At 44.5% G+C, this 22,087-nt stretch overlaps 1 protein-coding gene across 2 annotated transcripts in view; it reads right to left on the bottom strand.

The window, feature by feature from the left end:
• Window positions 1-11,054: 11,054 nt before the first annotated feature.
• The window catches only part of LOC144772549 (transmembrane 4 L6 family member 5-like), a 360,840-nt gene continuing 349,807 nt past the window's right edge, over window positions 11,055-22,087 (bottom strand). For both annotated transcript variants that reach the window (XM_078656970.1, XM_078656969.1), the window contains exon 6: window positions 11,055-11,617. In XM_078656970.1, coding sequence (XP_078513096.1) covers window positions 11,597-11,617 — 21 coding nt within the window. In that variant the 3' untranslated portion in view covers window positions 11,055-11,596. The remainder of the gene's footprint in view (window positions 11,618-22,087) is intronic.

Here is a 22,087-nt window from a genome sequence, read left to right on the forward strand (position 1 = left end):
CTGACCGCAGCTACTCCATGGCCAAAGAAACTTGAACTTTTCCTCCAGGCCTTAGTGTCATGCCGCACAAACCCTGATGATACCACCCAAGAATGTTTAAACCTTTTTCAGAAACAGAAACCTTACCAAAAATAGTTTTAAACTTCAAGTGACATTCCAAATATCCAGACAGTTAAATTTTTTTCCCATCATACGTCACTGGATTCCTATCGGGTGGGAGTAGTTTCCTTTCACCCCATACCTCAAGGAACAACTCATCAGTCACCATCATCATCCTAGCACCAGAACCAATCAAAAATCTCAACACCTTGCCATTAACAACAATATCTTCATATGGATTGACGCAATTGGACTCACCTCTTTGGACGACTAACACTAAATCTTCTTCCACAACCTCCTCATCCTTAGAACTGCCCCACAACTCACTGTCCGGTACAGCATTGACTTTATTCTTAGATGACTTACAAACTTTGGCAAAATGCCCAACTTTACCACATGTTCTACACTTAACATTTTTCGTGGGTATGGCCGACCGTTGGGACTGTGATTTGGATATCCACACCTAAAACAAATATTTTTACTCTCCTTTTTCTTTGGAAACTTCTTGTTCTGCTCATTTTGTTTGTTACTCCCACTTCCAGTCATAACTGACACCCCACTCTGTTCTTTCAATGTCAATTCTTTACAAGATTTACGAGATAACTATATGCTTTTCACAATGTTGATAGTCTCAATAAGAGTGGGATTTGTCATAGTTAGTAATTTCTCCTGGACTTTTTTTTATCCCAACAGCACACACCTATCTGGTATCGAATAAGTTGTGATGTAAAATTTTCCAAATCACATTCTGCAGCAAGCATGCATAAAACAGCCTCATAACTGTCAATGGACTCATCCTGCTGTTCCTCTCTAGTAAAAAACTTGTGTCTGTTTACAATTAAGCTAGGCTGTATATTAAACTCGTTTTCAAGTTTCTTTTCCACCAACTGATACTCATCAACATCCTCTTCATCTTCTACTAACTAAAAAGGTGGAAGATCCTCATAAACAAATTGTCCCTCAAATCCCAAATTATGCTCCAACAAGAACCTTTTGTGTTCTGGACAATATCTATTTCCCCCTAGAGCTCACTCGTACTTTGTAAACGTTCTGTACCAATTTCTTCATGGAATTGGTGGGACACCAGGCGATTGGAGAAAAGGGGGTGGAGCACTTGCATGGTAAAACACCCCTAGTAGCAATACTAAACACCCTTAAGACCAACACTGAAATAAAAACAAAAAAACAATAACTGCCTAAACACTTTTTAACACATTTGATGGTCTATGATGTGTGTATAAACCACAGACCTTTAAAACAAGACACACCAAACTTCATTACATATGTGAATATCACGGTTGATTAAAGACTTGAGCTCCAAACTGTAGAAATGTTCTTCACAGTGCACTCTTAAATGTGTGCCCTTAAACTGGAAATAATGCAGCAAACATGCACGTGTGTATATAACAGTTGCTTATTGCCGAATTGAACAGGAACGCACAGTATTTGTGTGTGTATCACAGTCGGGAGGATACATTGTCCCAGGATGTAGTATCACAGAACACAATCACAAAGTAGCGCACAGTATATTTGTACGCATCACAGTTGTCTGCAGAGACACATCATCGAAAAAAGAGAAAAAAATATGCCATCATGAGGACGCTTTTCTCTTCACGTAAGTCGGCCAGTCCCCAAACCAATATGGCCAACAACGTGCCATACGGGTTCGTAGGACGTAATCATGCTCGAGGATCAGCGAGCAGAATCAGCAGCACAAAGGGCTCTGACAAACTGTGACGAAACGTTATGTGCGCGAGCACGACCCTATGATAGATGTGCCTCCGATTGCAATGACGACTAAACGGTAAGTGCGCAAGCACTGCACAAGCACTGCACTGAAATAATTGTGCCTCCTATTGTTCACTGTGTACACGCTTACACTCTAATCTTTGGCTCACACCTTTCTATGCCGATATTGCCGACTTAAATAGAAAGTTAATGCCGGCACATTAACATACGCTCATCCTTGCCCGTAATTTGGACCCATCCATGCAGAGACTTAAGAAAGATGTCGCACATTGGAGTTCCCGTTCTCGTTCCATGCTTGGCAGGGCGGTCCTATTTAAAATGATGGCTCTGCCTCGGTTTTTATATGCACTCCAAAACACGATGGATCCGGTCCCAACGTCTTACTTAAAAAAAATTGAGAGTCATCAGAGGCAAATCCTCTGGGATGGCAGGCCCCGTATAGCGTTCTCCAAGTTAACTCTTAACTAGTACGATGGGGAATTAGTCTTCCTGACTTAAACAAATACTATTGGGCGTCTCAGCTTGCGGCTATCAACCATGGGGTTTTTGGCCGCCCGGATGATCCTGCCATGGATAGGTGGCAGTTCCCAGGGGGAGACTATACAAGAGCATTATACGCCAACCTCCATAGATTCCCACTGACTGGACCTACAGCACACGCTGTCCAGATATGGCACACAGGCTGTAAACACCTGAAGTGGAAGAACACACTCACACTAGCCACGCCACTGTGGAGTTTGGAGAAACTGGGGAACCTCTGGAGATCCAAGGGTTTTGATAAATGGGACCTCATAGGGATTTCGCGAATCAAAGACATCTGGGGGGAGGGAACAGTTCGGCCATTTGCGTCACTCAAAACACAGTACAGTTTGACAGACACTGAATATTACCATTACTTCCAAGTCCGCCATGCGTTACTCTCTCATATCCCTAGTGGCACGACACTCCCGGACGCCTCCCTCCTGTAGGACAGGGTACTGGACTGGCATCTCCCAGAGAAAACCATTTCCCTCATATTTAGGAAATTGATCAACAACATGGAAGATCCATTACTGACCCTTGAAGGAAAATGGATCAGTGATGGCTTAGAGCTTGATGACGAGGACTGGCAAGGGGCGATCTCTTCCCCACGAGTGGTTGCAATCCAAGCCAATTGGGAACATTCATCCACATACTGTGGAGCTGTCAACAGATACAACTTTATTGGAGAGACATCCACCACACACTGTGGGCGATATTGGGAGTGGACATGCAATCAGAAGCTCAGAGGTGCACACTAAATGTCTGGGAGCCCACAGATCTCAACACATACACTACGCAATGGGCAACGTTAGCCTCTATGATAGGAAAACAAAACATCACACAGCAGTGGGGCGCTAGTCAGCCGCCTCAATTGAGGAGGTGGAAGGATGATCTAAACTGTTGCATGTACAGGGAAAAGTCAGTCTTCATAGCTAGAGGATGCCCTGGTAAATTCAATAAGGTTTGGGGAGCATGGAACCGTTACAGAGGTGACATCTGTCTCCCACCTGGTCAGCAGATTGACACTGACACTCTTGATATCCCGTGATCGAATCAATATGATAACTGTAATTTTTCTTGTATTGTATACGATGTCACTGAGAAATGATGAAGTCGTCTGCTTCTAATCAATTGGTGTGCTTTGGTCGAACTGTTTAATAAAAACAAAAACAAAAACAAAAAAACATACGCTCATCCAATTCTTAGCAATGGCTTGATAGTAGGGTCTCCGCAAAGAATACATATTCCCCAGCATCCGCCTTGAACACTCCAAAGAAGCAGACAGGAACAGAGACCCTTCTGGCAAGTACACACGTTATGTTATGTTAACTTAATTTTTAAGCGCACAGCTGCCCCAGCTAAGAGGCGTCCCGGCGCTGCGCCTGGAAAAGAACACAACACAAACCGAGCGAAAAAGAGAATCCAGAATAAGGAAAGTTAACAACTGTTTGGGAAGATATAGGTTTTTACGGCTTTCCTGAATGTCAGAAGGTCATCAAGAGCACGCACATGGGCAGGAAGAGAATTCCAGAGTTTAGGAGCAAGCACTCTAAAAGAGCGGCCGCCGGACCTGCTCCTTAGAAAACGAGGGACTACAGCTAGATTTTGTCCACAAGATCTCAGCAGACGGGAAGGAGTATAAGGAAGAATAAGATGCCCCAATATCTGAAGAGAGGGAAGTTTTAATATCTTAAAGGCAAGACATAGAGTCTTAAATTATATCCTCTGAAGCACAGGCAGCCAGTGGAGCTTGGTAATAGTGCTTCTAGCAGAGCGGAATCTAGGGAGACCGACTAGCGCCCTAGCTGCAGCGTTCTGAACGCGCTGCAGTCTCATAATTTCAGCTTGATTGGCCCCAAGCAGCAACGAGCTCGCATAGTCGAGCCGAGACAATATGACTGCCTGAATAATCAATTGACGAGTCGGAGCGCCAAAAAATTTCAGCACCGGTCTAAGCCCCCGTAGGTAGCCAAAACAGGTCGCAGCTATTTTCTTGGTATGACAAGAAAAACTGAGCATAGAATCCAGCCAAACGCCCAGATTTTTCACCTCAGCAACCGGGGTCGGAGTGGGGCCAAGATCGGCTGGCCACCACTTATCGCCCCAAAGGTTACTCTGTTTGCCCACAATCAATACCTCGTTTTTTTTAGCATTGAGCTGCAGGCAATTAGCCGTCATCCATCCAGCCACCGCACTGAGACCCTCACGAAAATTAGATGCGGCAGGATCAGAGTCCTCACTAAGTGCAACCGCAAGCTGCGTGTCGTCAGCGTAAGACACCATTGTAAGGTCCCAACGCTTGGCGACAGCAGCCAGCGGCTGCACATAAAGATTGAAAAGCGTGGGGCTCAATGCCGATCCCTGCGGAACTCCCTGTTCGATGCTATGGGGTTTAGACTCAAAGGGAGGCGTAGAGACCCGGAAGGTACGATCAGAAAGAAACGATCAAAATCATTCCAGCGCCACGCCCTTGACGCCCGCCTCTCCCAAACGCTGCAGAAGAATTGCATGGGAAACAGTGTCAAAGGCGGCACTGAGATCTAAAAGTACCAGTGCCGCCATTTGACCCGCATCCAACGCAGCGCGCAGATGTTCAACCATGGAAAGAAGGGCTGTCTCAGTGCTGTGTCCAGCACGAAAGCCATTCTGCGAAGGGTCTAGAATGTTGGCAGACTGAAGATGATTGGACAGAATGCCGTTTACATGGGCTTCTGTCACCTTCGCAGCCCATGGAAGAAGGGAGATAGAACGATAATTCTCGAGTTTTAGAAGGTCCAGTGACGTTTTTTTCAGGATGGGGGTAACATAGGCTTGTTTCCAGCTCGAGGGGACTATACCGGAAGAGAGGGATAGATTTATAAGATGACGAATAGGGGGCAGGCAAAAGGCAGCTGAGTCTTTAAATTGAGCTGGCCTAAGTGGATCCACAGGAGATCCAGATTTCACTTTAGCTGTCAGTTTCTCCAACTCCTCCTCTGAAAGAGCTGAGAGTGTTGAGAGAGTCAAGTTGTTACAAGGAGCGGAACCCAACTCCACACTTGCCAGCGTAGTATTAGGGAAGGAGCGGTAGATAGTAGTCACTTTATCAACAAAGAAGGCTGCGAGAGCCTCGCAATGAGATGGTGAACAGACCTCAGGCACTGAGGCTCTATTAGCCGTAAGATCTTTTAAGACTTTAAAAATCAGCTTTGTGGGATTAGGGCTCGTATTAAATTCATGTGAATAATACGCTGCACGGGCTCTGCAAACGGCTCGATGGTAGAGTTTAACTTTGGCAAGATAGAAGGTTTTCAATCCCACCTCATAAGTCTTACGCCATGCTCTCTCTGCTTGTCTGCAGGTAGCTTTCAAAAGCCGTAAGGAGTCATTGTACCATGGACTGGATCCTGATCGGCGGCTCTTACTCCATGCCGTAGGGATCAAGACGTCAAGAGCTTTAGTGATCCAGTCACAAAAAAGGGTATATCCAGACTCAACATCCTCAGATGGGGCAAAAGGGGAGGACTCCAGAAAATGGTGAAATTCCGCGAGTTTAAGTTTTTTCCAAGGACGTCTAAAAATAGATCTGTCAGATGTTTTATACAGAAGGTCCTTAGTAGTGACCTGAAACTCAATGAGATGGTGATCACTCCAAGCTATAGGTCTAGGCGGACTAACCTTGACCACACTCATGTTGGTAAACAATGGGTCCAAGGTGTGCCCACCCTCATGTGTGGGGTGGTGGATCAGCTATGATAGCTGAAGAGCCTCTAGATCAGCAAGGATGCCGCTTATCGCTGGAGTATCGGAAGCATCAAAATGGAGATTTAAATCCCCAATGATGCTAAAATTAGCTGAGGCAAGCGCCATGGGGCTAACAAGCTCAGGAAGCGCTTTCCTAAATAGTACATCACTGCCTGGCGGTCGATATATCACCAGCCCAGACAGAGTGAAATGATGGTTGATAGTGGCAGCAAAAAAAGCGGATTCACAGCCAGCTATATCTATAGGTTTCCAGATACAGGGATAGCAGGATTTTATAGCCATGGCGATACATCCTCCTCTGGAATTGCGGTTAAGCGTAAAAATAGCATAGTCCGAAGGGATTGCTAGATTGATAATGGCCGTGGCCTCGTCCAGCAGCCAAGTCTCGGTCATGCAAAATATATCAGGGGATTCCTGAGATAGCAAGTCATGAATATTTTGGTAGTGTTTAGGGAAAGACCTGACGTTAAGATGCCAGATCTTTAAATGTGAGGATGGCTGTATATGAAGAGTAGAGATATCCGGACAAGAATCCACACAGCAAAGGGGTGTCATAGAAACAGGTAAAGGAGTGGGGATGGGGAGACACAGCCTACCGCAAGGGCAATCATAAGGGCCACAGAGAGGGTGTAAAGGAGCAGACTTACAGGAGAAGGGGATGTTCCGCAGTCTAAGAAGCTCTTCCCTAGAGTACTGAATAGCCATCTAAAAGGGAAAACAGAGTACCGCCGCGCCCAGCGCCTCCTAGCGCTGACGAGCGCAGACGGGCAGGACTCTGGCATGACTCAGGCGCAGCGAGGGCGCACCCGCTGCGCGTCACCGCTGCACGCAAAATAGAGCGCCTTAAGTAGGCGGTTCACCAGTTGCAAGAGCGCTAGAACGCTCAAAGATGGCGCCCAAAAGTGTCTCCTTCGCTCCCAATATGGCGAGCGTCAAGGCAGATCCCCGGGACCGGACCCGCTCGACCAGCGGTGATTTCCAACAATTAAGGTGCAGGTAAATGGCCGGGAGGCAACACACACTTAAAAACAGGGGAAATCCAAATTAATAAAACCAAATAGAAAACGGGGGTTTTAAAAAGCGTAAAACGCATGAACGGCAGTGCAGCAGTATGCGAAATGAGGTTACCTTATCCAGGCAAGCCCCCAAGATACAGACGCCTTAAGTAGGCGGTTCACCAGTTGCAAGAGCGCTAGAACGCTCAAAGATGGCGCCCAAAAGTGTCTCCTTCGCTCCCAATATGGCGAGCGTCAAGGCAGATCCCCGGGACCGGACCCGCTCGACCAGCGGTGATTTCCAACAATTATAGTGCAGATAAATGGCCGGGAGGGAACACACACTTAAAAACAGGGGAAATCCAAATTAATAAAACTAAATAGAAAACGGGTTTTTTAAAAAGCGTAAAACGCATGAACAGCAGCGCAGCAGTATGCGAAATGAGGTTACCTTATCCAGGCAAGCCCCCAAGATACAGACGCCTTAAGTAGGCGGTTCACCAGTTGCAAGAGCGCTAGAACGCTCAAAGATGGCGCCCAAAAGTGTCTCCTTCGCTCCCAATATGGCGAGCGTCAAGGCAGATCCCCGGGACCGGACCCGCTCGACCAGCGGTGATTTCCAACAATTATAGTGCAGGTAAATGGCCGGGAGGGAACACACACTTAAAAACAGGGGAAATCCAAATTAATAAAACCAAATAGAAAACGGGGCTTTTAAAAAGCGTAAAACGCAAGAACAGCAGCGCAGCAGTATGCGAAATGAGGTTACCTTATCCAGGCAAGCCCCCAAGATACAGACGCCTTAAGTAGGCGGTTCATCAGTTGCAAGAGCGCTAGAACGCTCAAAGATGGCGCCCAAAAGTGTCTCCTTCGCTCCCAATATGGCGAGCGCCAAGGCAGATCCCCGGGACCGGACCCGCTCGACCAGCGGTGATTTCCAACAATTATAGTGCAGGTAAATGGCCGGGAGGGAACACACACTTAAAAACAGGGGAAATCCAAATTAATAAAACCAAATAGAAAACGGGGTTTTAAAAAAGCGTAAAACGCATGAACAGCAGCGCAGCAGTATGCGAAATGAGGTTACCTTATCCAGGGCTTCGTGGCTTCAGGGAACTTGTCAACCTTAAACATGAAGGTTTATTGGCCATAGTCTCTGAAGTTTTAGCAACAACTGACAGTCATAGAACTTTCCTTACAGCAAACTCCTCCCACCACATTCCAGGGAGATTGCTCTTGGATGAGGAATGTAGTAACAACAACATCACCACACATTTCCATAGCCGGAGTCACATGAAAGGTGCAAATGTGAAGGTGGCATGAAAATTCCCCAGACTGCAGTCGGTGTTGAAGGTTTATTAACAACATTGCAATAGAGATATTCATGACATTACTTTTGGGGCTAGAAAAGTGGAAAGTACCAACTGCATTAAAGTGCATTTTGAGCCATGAACAGATGCACATGATGTATTTCTGTTTGTTACATGGGGTATACAAAACAATTACTTCCCATGCATGCAGGCATTTGCTAAGTGCAGCCATGTGTTGTAGTCCTCACCATGTTTATGCAGAAACTGCTGTAAGCTTTTTAAATTCCTAAATTAACTTAGCACTGCTTTGTCACCATGGTCCTCTATTCATTTGTTTTAGCAACATTTAATAGAACGTTGACTGGGTTCGCAACCTTTTCCTTCCACTTCCTTCTCATGACGGATAAAGACAGCATTTACCACACACTTTGCAAGCATGATAAGGAAAGAGGTGTCTCTATGGAACACAAGCAGTTCTTTGTAAATATGAGATGAACGAATCTGTGCTGAATTTGTAAAAAATAAAAGTGCTGGGGCCCTTGTCAGGAGGCCACAGCAGCTTGCACCACCTATTGCTCCATGAATGATGCCAGAGACAATACTATCACTATTAGCCATCACACTCATGCAAGTATGACAGTTCAGACTTTAGGTGGTAGGTATTAGTGATTCTAATGTATATCTAGTTACTAAACAACAGCTGTTGTGCTCCTCACAAAATGGGACAAACCGCGCCACCATGTGGCAGGCTGTCATAAGGGCCGGTGTTGATAATAAAGTGCGGTGCCGAACACCGGAAACCACCGGCTCAAATTAAGCACAGTGAAGTATACATTAAAGACAGTGAGTGGGACCTTTGTGATGGCTCTAAAGCATGAACATCTGGTCCATTCCTTGTTGCATCTGAATAAATATGTTTACATACAATGTCACTGGTGCAGTAAATGCTTTGTCTCCTGGCGATTCAATAAGCATCAGGTCCCGCAGTAATATGAAGCATTGACTCCCCTTCCCCTGCTGTGGGTGTGGAGGAAACTTGTGGCCACATCATTCTTCAAACAGCATAGACAGTAGCCTGTTCCCTATCCTTTTATAGGTGACCCTCCCTAGCATCCTACATGCTTAAGTTGGCTTAACTCAAACCAAGCTCAAAGGATCCCAGCTCCCTCTGTAACCCTGGCTGAGGTAAGAACATGCCTACACAATTCAGTGAAATGACATGGACCTTGGTTTGGTAGCATTTGTAGCTCAGATTTTCAATATGACAACGTTGATTTTTTCCGGAACAATGGTGTTCATCTTTCTCTGGTAGGGAAGGAGTTGTTCCTATTGGAATTGAAAGAGGTGGGCGCTGAATATCTGTAGGTAAACTGGAAGCCCTGGGGAGGTCAGGGAGTTCGGGGGGTCAGTAAGCATCCTTTTTCTGGGTAGCGATGGCCTGGAGATTTTTCCAGGAGGCTACAGAAGTTGAAGTGGCCTTGTCATTGGTGAAACATGGGGAAAGGGAGAGTAGGAAGGAAGTTCAAGTTTCACAAGTTTAGTTGCTTAGAGTTAAATACTTGTAGTCTTGGGCTGGTGGGGTAAGTTAAAGTTGAAAATGCAACAATGTACTTCAATAGTAATGAGATACTTGAGGGGTGGGTATTGTGGGTGGGACAGTAAGGGTGGTGGTAGGACATTGGTTAGTTATTGGATGTTTAGTGAGGTGGTAGCTTTGTAAGGCGATTAAGCTGTTAATGTGTACCTGTTTCAATAAAGCAGCCTTTTCCACACTTTACAAGATGGTCAGTGATTTGTCTGCATCTCTGTCTCCCAATTACCACATTAATACTTTCATACAAATATAGGAGATGGCATGTTTGAGGCATTTATGTTGATTTAAGAATGCTTACGAGCACATCGGGGGAGAAGTGCACACATCTGTGCGGAGTGCCAAGAACGGAGTGAGAGGGCTCCCGATATCTCTCGGGTGGGATTTTACCAGCATCAAAGCCTGGTAGGTTCTAGTCTTTCTCAGCAATACGCCACATATCAATGTGATAACTATTGGATAGTCCACATCTGATGGGGATACGAGGCGGGAATATCAGGATCTACTTCCCTTGTTATCTATAAACAAAGCAGAAAGACTTTGCCATTCCTGTTCTTATTCTTTAGAAAAGGCACAGGAAGTACTGACAGTAACTTCAAAAACAATACAAGACTTTCTCATTGTGACAGAGAGGAGTCAAGCAGAACTGTATGGGTTGCTAGTGCCTTATCGAATGGGACAGATTATATAACCTAAGGCACTAAATTATTTCAAAGAAGAAAAGAGTTTCTCGAAATGTATAATACGTTTGTTTGAAATTAGTTAAAACAATATTAATTCAAGAGCATAAATTAAGAATCATACTAAGAAATTACACAGAAAAATACATACGAATAAATGTTCAAATAACACCAATTGTGTGCAGTTGCTTTCAAGCAAATAATTGGATTGGTCAAGCTGTACTATGAAGTGAAAAGCCCCAGGTATACTGACTGTTAGGGGTGTGAGTCAAAGTAGCCTTGAGATGCATCAGTGAGTTCGAAGGTAAATGCCTTACTGACAGAGAGTGCAATGACAGAAATTGTGAAAAAGTGCAACATAAAAGATTGGTTAAAACATTTTTTAATGAATCACTTTTAACCACACTATGAAGTTTCTGATCCTGCTACAATGCATTTCTACTTATAAGTTAAACTCTGTATTTTTAGCAAAGCTCCCTTACTAGCTGTACATTTTTGCTATGCATTGCTGTCTAGTGATGATTACAATTAATATGAAAACATACATGAGAATGTTATACATACACCTCTACCAGCACAATTTCTGGCAGTTCATTCTAGAATACAAAGTACACACATGTGTTAGTTAACTCACAATGAACAAAGCAGTGGATGTTGACGCCAGTACTAATCCACTCTTCAGTGTTCTTGTGCAGGAAGCCTCTTAGTGATAAGAATAGAAAATATGATGTAAAGAAGATAGATTTCCATATGAAAGTTGACTTGTTATGCAGTTATTGTTCACCAAGCTGTTCATGCTGTTAAACTTCCTTCACTATCAGACTCACTGCATTAAAGTGAGCTGCCTCATTCTGCACTTCGAGTCTGAATGTCCATTCCTTCATTTGAAATCTTTGAAGCACTCTTTTACATTGAAGAAACACCAGCCTAAGAGGAAACAAAACAAAATAGTTTTAAAGTAAATATCCCAGTGATGCATAGAGAGTAAAAACACATTCAGCTAGATATTTGTCGTCTGCATTCTTGCATCAACAAACATCACTGTAAGTGCATTAATTGAGTGGAGAAAAAAGGTTGAAAACCATGGTATCTGTTTCTACATTAATTTGATGCATTTTCTGGGCCTCTTGGCAATCCACTTGGTGGGATAAACCATTAGTGGACAGGCATATTCACACTGTGCTCATGAAATATGAAAATGCATAAAAATATTGTACCTTTATATTGGCTATATTCCTATGAAGCTTTCATGTAAGAGAAAAACTCATGTCAAGACACCTTTCAGAGTGCCTCTTCTGCACTTGACTCTCAGGAAAAGCATGATCTGAGCAGTCCAAAGCTAACTCACGGGGAGGTGGATACAGGGGAGTGACTACAGGCTCACGACTTAAAAAGTGCACAGCAACAGCAATAAAACATTTTTCAGTCAAATACTCACTTTTATGAAAAAGATAATTATTTTTTTTCTACTGCTTTTAACACAAAGGAAAAATCTGACATTCACAGACAACTACACAGTACCCCTGATGTCAGGGCTCCAGAGTTCCTTTGGGCGGTCAACCGGTCCCACTTCTTCCTTCGCTCCTTGTGGTTATTTCACATTCACTAAAGGCAACATCCAGGGCAAGCTCTGCTAGTAGTCTGAATCTCAGGAGTCCAATCTGCCTCTATTGAAAAGTTAACAGTGTTTTAGCGCTAACGAGCTAGCAAGTTACCTTGGGTCAAATGGCCTGCAATCAGTCTTTCTCATAACTGTAGGCTTGGAGCAACTGGAGTTTCTGAGCGTGCACCATCCGCGGGTGCTTGGAGAGCCAGCAGAAGAATCAGGTGGTTCGCTGCAAGTGGCTGCACTCATTTTGCGCCACCAAAGTGTTTGGAAGTTCTTTGCAGCTCTACCTTGCAGGGTAAGTATCTAATTCATCCCCCAGTGGGTTATGATGTGAAAATCCTGAAGTGAGTCTCACGCCTTGATAATTGTGCGCAGATACTCCCATGGCGGCCTCACTTCTCCAGCGGGTTGTGACAATCAGGTTGCTTGTTTTGTTGCTCCCGGTGATTCCCTCTGGCATACAGAGTCACCATATTTTCCCTGGACATGAGCTCCAACCCGTTTGGCATAGCGAAGTCCTCAGAGGTGGCCCCTCCTGGCATATGGAGTCGTGGATCACCACAGGACAAGGCATATGGCCGTCACAGCATGGCAATCTTCTATTGAGGTGGCCCCTTCTGGCACACAGGGTCACAGCTCACCACTGCACAAGGGCTACAGCCCTCACAGCACACCAATCTTCTTGCGGTGGCCCCCCTGCCATACAGGGTTGCTGACTCCTCACTACGCACAGGCTCCGATCCGATAGGTGCAGAAGCCATCTTATTACACAGGGAGTCCACTCAACAGAGATCCCCAATGAACTTTGCTCCTTCCAATGCTTTCCTCTTCCTCACAAGGCACACCTGTCTTAACAAATAGACAGGCACTTGTGCTTCAGGCGCCAGGGCAGGTGGTTTTATTCCCTGGGTGATGTTCCCTCAACCAGCAGGGAGACTAGCAAGCCTTGACCCCCGTTCTGGTCACAGGCAGAAGTCTTTCAGAACTTCTCCTGCACACACAATCAGTTTAGCTTCCAGACACCAAATGTGATTTAGATTCTGTGTTGTTGAAGTTTATGTTGGGGTGCTGCTTCTTTTGAAGTACACACTCCTCTGCCCGCTCTTCCTCTTGAAAGCAGTCTGCCACAGTAGAAGTGACTCCAAAGCTGGTTTGCCCCACACCACAAGCCATGGAATGTACTAGAGTTAACACCTGGATGTCAGCTACAGTGATATGTGTCAAGAGAATAGCCCAAGCCCTCAGCCCTACTCTTTATAATTCTCTTATCAGCCCTATCTCCTTCCTGAGATGTGCACAGGTCCCTTCCTTGTGAACTCTCACTAAATCAATGAGCACCCTTTGAAGTGTACTGGGGAAGCCTGGCTCTGCCCCTCACCAGTAATGCAACAGGAATGCAGCAATACACAAATCTACCTGGGGGGACCCTCTCTATGTTTCACCATGCAGGTCTGGGTCTCCCAAAATGGAACCCAGGGTCCTCCATGTATTGTACAATTCACAGGCACACATACATCCAGTGCATGTATGTAGCCTATACACACACCGCACTGTCTGTATCCTCCCTGTACAGTACCACACGTAGTAAGCACACGTACACCCAACACATGTAGTTACTATGCAAGCACTGCACAGCACTACATCCTTCATGTATTGTACCACTCATACATCCAGCATATATATTCAGCATGCATACAATGCACAGTACTGCATTATTCATTTGCTGTACCATTCTCAGGCACACATATGCCCAGCACAGATACACCACTCGTGCATGCACACCACTATACACCAAACCAATGTAGGCAAAGGGTCAGTTCAGCACATAGCAGCAAAACTTTCACTGAGTGAGTCTGTAAGCCTCACTCTAGTGACAAATGTTTAAAAAACCTGATAAATCCTAATGATCCCTACACAGTATACTGCCACCACTGCGCTTGAGCTGCTTAACTCCTAGTGAAGGAAGTAGACTTCCACCACTATGAGGGTAGCACTAGGGACTCCCCTCCATGTCCAACTAGACCACAATACATGAGACATGGCTCACGTGCATGATCTGTGTGACAACAATAATCCAGACATCAGTGTAGATGAGGTACTCAGGGCAGGGGTGCACGTCAATTACCATGCAAATAACTTTTCTGTCCCTGCAAATGGTAATACTGAAATTATTGAAACTCAAGATTACGATAATCACATTGAGAAATAAAACTATAAGGGTTTACCTAAATCACAGCCCAACAAAGGGCGCACACTTGTTTAAGCAGTAATGAAGAGATTGAGTAAACAAATCAAGACTGCGATAACCATAGTGCAATAGAAGACAAGAAGATCAATCATTAGAAAAACTAATACTTCTGGGATTAATGTGCAGAGGGATACAGCCTTTGAACATTAGAGCAAGATACATGGAAGGAAGACAGCAAGGGGTATAGTTAAAATAGTATCTCATGTAGTTCACTGTAAGCATTGGAAAGAAGGTAGAAGGATACAACTATTAGAATTAGGTGAGAGATGATATTCTCCACTGGGCTGAGCAAAGACTTGATTGTTAGTCTCAAGTGTATAACTAAAAGAGGATAGTCAAAGAAAGCTAGTGGTTGAAAGAGACAGACTCAAAGGCTACCCTATGTAAACTGCTAGGGATAGGTCTGTTTGACAGCTCTGCAGTCAAAACCAATAACTAACTCAGGCACAAACTTGTGAGAAATTAAATGTTTCTGAGGGTGGCTACACATCTTTCCAAAAACAAATTCTTGCCATTGTTAAAGTTTTTTTAAAATGCATACTTTTGAGTGTAGTAATAATCATTTTTATGATAGGTCCAAGGCGCAAATGCTGAATTAGTAACATTGCAATTGAAACGTGTTTATTATAACATATAGAACTGTGTTTATTAGTGCAATTTAGTTGTGCCACATTTTCACAAAATGTCATATTAGTTATTATGGATGCTGTTCGGATGCTGCTCGCTCCACTCCTGCTCTTCCCCCTCCCATCTCGTTCTCCTGCACATCTTCTCTCCTCACAGGCAAGACAAAGATGATGCAGTGGAGTGCAGGTATTGTGAATTAATGCTCAAATGTTTCTAAACTGAAACATGTATCATATTTTCTTCCGCTGTAATTCCGTTGTTGGGCCTAGCAGTGCTCAACTGTGTATAGTGTATTGGTACTGTTTAATATTATTTTTTATTTCTCTGGTTAGCAACAGTGCAGAGGCTGATCGAAGCTTTCTTCAAAGAGGGTGATTGTTATAAGCATTATTAGGATAATTCCGGCTGTGATTTATTGAATAGTTTGACACTTTGGATCATGCCAGGTGCAACTGCATTTTCTGTATGTAGGATGAAGAATTGTGTACAAGAACCCCTCGATTTGGGAATGAGCCATACATAGGACTTTTCCTTTTCTACTTTTATGATGTTGCCGTACATTTGGGACTTAGAATATTTCTTATTTATGACTAATATGTATAACTTTGCATTTAGGCATTCATGTAATTCATTCTGCATTGCTTGATTTCTAAGAATTTTGTAATAAAACCCTTTAACTTTTCCCAGATCGGGAACTCAGTTATTGAGTTGTCCCAGTTACTTATTTTCTAGTCTGCTAAACTAATAGTGGGTCTTAGGTTGAGTAGAGTGTCTTTTAACACATGATCAAACTCTGATTGCAGCTTCCAGACGTAAATTGAATTTTGGGGTGTCCTGAATTTGATTATATGGATTTCCACATCCACACCATCTCAAAACAGACAAGTAGAATTAAAAAAATAGCAGCCCAAATTCTATTTCTGGAATAGATACAAGACAGTCACGCTGTTCAGAAATTGCTGTGATAATTCGAGAATTATACATTTTTAATTGAAGAAAGAATGCTATGAATTTCGCTTCTCAGCCCTTGTGGGGCTCAAAACTACGCCGCCACAACAGGAAACCTAATGGGACAGAACATGCAAGCACATGAAATTAATATGCATTTTTATTTGGTGAACTGGGTACCGTGTAGAGGACACATCTGAGGGTATTTAGGCAGATACTAAAACAAAATCAACTATTATGAATGAGGGTGATAGATGCCACAAGGCAAGATGAAGACCGCAAGAGATCCTTTAAATGTTGCAGGTCAGTTTCTAGGAAGGTCTCATAATGCTCTCACCTCTTGTCATGGTGGCCAGGAGGAGTGGCAGAGTCAGAAGGTCTATTCTACTGGAAGAAGGAGCTTATGGGGTCTTCAATAAAGGTGGAAGATCTTGTGAAGATTAGGAGAGATTCCAGTGAAGGATAACAGAAGGTAGGATACCCTGCATTATGGGAAAGAGGCAACAATGCTTGAGGGTGTTGGGGTGACATTTCGTTTGTATTCAGAGGGGGACCAAAGATTTAAGTGAGGAAATTTGAAGTGAGGGGAGATGACTGAAACGTCAGATTTGAAAAACAAGAGTGAGGAACCATTTCTAAAATGCATATAGTGCATACTGAGATATCTGAGTTGAGACCCTCACGGGTATATAGCGCGCTCTACAAGTACTATGATTGATTGATTGATGTTTGAAGGGGGTGGAAGTTGAGGTGAAAAGATGAATATGGTATGTGGTAAAGTTTCTCAAAGGCTTGAAAAAAAGTAGTATAGAGGGTCACAGACAATGTTGTTACATAGTTCAGATTGTTGAGAAGGCTGATTAGGGGCTCACCTGGAAGTGCAGCCGTGTACATTTTGGTCTTAATCTGAATCTTTAGGTGGAAAGGGTTGTCACACAAATCTAAGAAATACTTTAATGCTGATGAAATGAACCAGATGGTTACTTCTGGCCAAGATAGTGGAAGGAATAAATTCATAACTTGAAAAGATGAGAGACTGAATGCTATTGCGGACATCATACAATGGGCAATATATATGTTGAGTGATAACAGGAGTTATCATAAGGCCATGAAGCCAAGCAGCTCCAGGTGGAAGAGAGCCATTGATTTACCTATGCTTGAGTGGATGAGAAGAAGGTACGAGATGGGTGTGAGGTCTTTGGACAAGAGCTTGTAGGTGAAATGAAATCATCACCAGATGAAATTGTATGAAGATTGTAAAGAGTGAGAAAAATAAAAGCCAAGCACAAATCTGGTAGGGGTACTGAGTTGGACTTGCCCTCCTATCATCCTTAGCTCAAGCCACTGGAAGACATTAAATCAGCAAAGATAATCAAAGCATCCAATCTACTGATGAACTATTGCACTGCTTCTTGTATTAGTCAATTCCCACAGGTACTATCCACAGACATTGTTGATTTCATCACAGCATCACTACATAGGCCCTGACTTCATAGTAGAGTGAATTCTCACACCGCTGCCAAGAAAACTCCCTGCTAGCCCTGCTAGCCCTGCATGTCATTTGTATGGGGCTTTCTTAAATATTGACACAGAGATTGACTAGGTTAGTTAATACTTCCAAGGGAAGTAGAGATGGTTTCAGGTGAACATTCACCTCCAGAGAAAAGATCTAGATTATGGACAAAGGGCAAAGTAGCAGACTGTGATGCTCATGTCGATGACACAGCGGTCAAAAAAAGGAGAAACTGATCAGTGCTTAGGACAAACTGTAGCAAGTGTGAGAGGAAGACAAGGCCAAATATACTTTTGGTAAGTAGGGAGGTCATTTAGAAGGAAGAAATAGCACAGTTAATCAACTTTGCGTAAACACTGTCGTCCAGGTTGAAACTCTGAGAAGAAGAAGATATGCAGTGGAGAGAAGATGTATGAACGGGACAAACTCATAGAATAACTTGCTCAGTGGCATAAGGACAACAATAAAGTCAGGTAAGATTCAAGGATGAGGAAAACAAACCTAAATTGACATGTAAACTACAAAACAATTCCTCCCTGAGCACTACAAAATATAAACAATCAAATATATAAGTAAATAAATTCCACAATGTAAATTTGGTTAGGTGCACACAGTTACAAATACAATTACTCCATTGTCCAGATAATAATGACAATGCGAAGTATGTCATTTTTTGTTTCAAGAGAAGTTCTTATTTACATCCAAAAAGATCTCCAGTTTCAACACAAATCTTCTCCACAAATCTTCTCAATATGTAAAGTTATACAGTTCCACAATATTACTGTAGTCAATGAAAAGCGCAGCCAACACGTGTTTCGTCACGTACTTTCTAGTGCATCATGACTTCATCAGGGCATAACTTCTTCAAAATCCGAAACACCATCTGTCTCAACACTTAGATACGTTTAATAAGTTTAATCTTCAAATAAAGGGTTCTCACTGTAGGTAATACAATAGGGTAATCCTCATTTAATCTTCTATCAGTCTATGTAGGTCCAAAATAACAATTTTGATCCTCCTAATTGTCAGTCTGATGTTTGGCATTAGGTACTTTCTTCAATATTTCAAAATTCGATATTATGGGTTAACCTTCTCACGGTGTCATATCATATTCCAATCCACGAGTACATGAACGATTCCCATAGTATGTTTCACTACCACAAATCCGTGTCACACTTAGCGTACGTAAGTGTGACACGGATTTGTGGTGGTTTTACCTTCTTTCAGTGAGTTAGAGGATCCTGCGTTGGAGGATATGGTTCAAACGTCTCAACAACTATTTCGTCACGACGAGAGAGGCGGACAACGCAGTAAAGAGGTCCTTGCTGCTACACTATGTGGGGGACAACATTTTCAAGCTTTTTAAGCATCTACCTAATACAGGGGCAGCAGACGACTATGATGCGGCAGTCACAGAGCTAAATGGCCATTTTGACCCACAATTGAACCCGGATTTTGAAGTCTTTAAGCTCGGAGAAGCCCGCCAGAGAGAAGGTGAATCGATGGACATGTTCTACGCACGTCTCCAGGAGCTTGCCAGCACATGCACCGATGAAGACCAGCCAAAGTACATCAGGAGACAACTAATTCAGGGGTGCAGCGACAAGACCTTACGAGGACTCATACTGCGCAAACCAAGAATCATGCTGGAGGACATACTGATACTAACCAGATCACACGACCTGTCTGCGGCGAGGGCAAACGAGATGGATCCATCCCTAACCAAGCCCCACGGGAAGCCGGAATCCATCAAGATGGAGCGAGCCGATGCCGTGAGAACCGGGCTCAGAGGAGACACATTCAGAGGACCAAAAGGAGACGCCTCCAGATCAAGATGTGGGTACTGTGGCCACAAGCCACATGCCGCCAAAGACTGTCCTGTTCAAGGAAAGTCCTGCTCCAACTGCGGGATACCCAATCACTTTGCATCCGTCTGCAGAAGGCGCAACAAGAACCAAGAATTCCGAGGACACAAGCCACCAACGCGAGCCGTTCGGCAGCTGACCACGCATAGAGAAGATCCGCGAAACACCTGCCAACTGTAGAAGATTCCTCCGAGGACGACGGCGAAGAGGTATACATAGTGTCCTTCGCAAGGGAACTCAAACAGTGCCGCGGACCACAGCCCACGTGCATAGTCCAGATCGCGGGAACAGAGGTGAAATCGGTCATAGACACAGGGGCGACAGTGAACGTCATGGGTCTACAACAATATAGAAGCCTATGCCCTCGCCCTCCTGTGATGCCATCCAAAACCAGAATCTTTGCGTATGGGGCAGACACGCCCCTGCCGCTGAAAGGAAAGATCTCAGTACCCATCAAGTCAGACGATCTTGAGGTAACGGCAACCATCCACGTTATCGACAGGGAAGCGGACACCCTCCTGAGCAGTCACACTGCAGAGGATCTAAAGCTAATCGCGTTCGCTAGACGAATCCGGACGTACCAGGTAGAAGAGCTCCTCGGACAGTTCCCCGAGCTGTTCCAAGGCCTTGGGTGCATCAAGTGTGACCCTATCAGGCTGCACATAGACAAGTCGGTCGCCCCAGTCGCCCTGGAACACCGAAGGGTTCCTTTTCACCTGAGATCGCTCGTGGAGAAGGAGCTAGCAGCCTTAGAGGAATAAGGATTATTTACAACAAGGGGTGGTGAGGGACAGAGTCTCTGAATTAAGCAGAATACTCTCACCCAGTCAAGAGATCAGGGCTAGATCCAACACCGTTTTTTAGCTCATTGCACCATCCCAGTTTCAGAACCTGGCTGTATGCAAATTAGTCTGTTCCTGTCCCAGTGCATGATGGGAACAGGGCAAACCAAACTACAAAAGCCAATTCTTACACTGGGAAGGAAACAAGCTTCCGGGGACCGGTTTCTGGCATTACAGCCGTCTTCGGCCCGGCTTGCTTGAATCCTGATGGTGCAATGAGCAAGGGACTCATGTCTGAGTATACCCTTCCACGCTTAGGGTGGACAAAATTATTTACAACAAGGGGTGGTGAGGGACAGAGTCTCTGAATTAAGCAGAATACTCTCACCCAGTCAAGAGATCAGGGCTAGATCCAACACCGTTTTTTAGCTCATTGCACCATCCCAGTTTCAGAACCTGGCTGTATGCAAATTAGTCTGTTCCTGTCCCAGTGCATGATGGGAACAGGGCAAACCAAACTACAAAAGCCAATTCTTACACTGGGAAGGAAACAAGCTTCCGGGGACCGGTTTCTGGCATTACAGCCGTCTTCGGCCCGGCTTGCTTGAATCCTGATGGTGCAATGAGCAAGGGACTCATGTCTGAGTATACCCTTCCACGCTTAGGGTGGACAAAATTATTTACAACAAGGGGTGGTGAGGGACAGAGTCTCTGAATTAAGCAGAATACTCTCACCCAGTCAAGAGATCAGGGCTAGATCCAACACCGTTTTTTAGCTCATTGCTCCATCCCAGTTTCAGAACCTGGCTGTATGCAAATTAGTCTGTTCCTGTCCCAGTGCATGATGGGAACAGGGCAAACCAAACTACAAAAGCCAATTCTTACACTGGGAAGGAAACAAGCTTCCGGGGACCGGTTTCTGGCATTACAGCCGTCTTCGGCCCGGCTTGCTTGAATCCTGATGGTGCAATGAGCAAGGGACTCATGTCTGAGTATACCCTTCCACGCTTAGGGTGGACAAAATTATTTACAACAAGGGGTGGTGAGGGACAGAGTCTCTGAATTAAGCAGAATACTCTCACCCAGTCAAGAGATCAGGGCTAGATCCAACACCGTTTTTTAGCTCATTGCACCATCCCAGTTTCAGAACCTGGCTGTATGCAAATTAGTCTGTTCCTGTCCCAGTGCATGATGGGAACAGGGCAAACCAAACTACAAAAGCCAATTCTTACACTGGGAAGGAAATAAGCTTCCGGGGACCGGTTTCTGGCATTACAGCCGTCTTCGGCCCGGCTTGCTTGAATCCTGATGGTGCAATGAGCAAGGGACTCATGTCTGAGTATACCCTTCCACGCTTAGGGTGGACAAAATTATTTACAACAAGGGGTGGTGAGGGACAGAGTCTCTGAATTAAGCAGAATACTCTCACCCAGTCAAGAGATCAGGGCTAGATCCAACACCGTTTTTTAGCTCATTGCACCATCCCAGTTTCAGAACCTGGCTGTATGCAAATTAGTCTGTTCCTGTCCCAGTGCATGATGGGAACAGGGCAAACCAAACTACAAAAGCCAATTCTTACACTGGGAAGGAAACAAGCTTCCGGGGACCGGTTTCTGGCATTACAGCCGTCTTCGGCCCGGCTTGCTTGAATCAAGAGGAATAAGGAGTCATCGAGAAGGTATTCGGGCTGACACCATGGGTATCCCCGATGGTCATCGCTGAAAAGCCAAAACAGCCAGGAGCCATACGCCTATGTATCGACATGCGGCTGCCCAATAAAGCAATCAGGAGGGAACGCCGCATAA

The sequence above is a fragment of the Lissotriton helveticus genome, chromosome 8 (assembly GCF_964261635.1).
Source record: "Lissotriton helveticus chromosome 8, aLisHel1.1, whole genome shotgun sequence".
Lineage (NCBI taxonomy): Eukaryota > Metazoa > Chordata > Amphibia > Caudata > Salamandridae > Lissotriton > Lissotriton helveticus.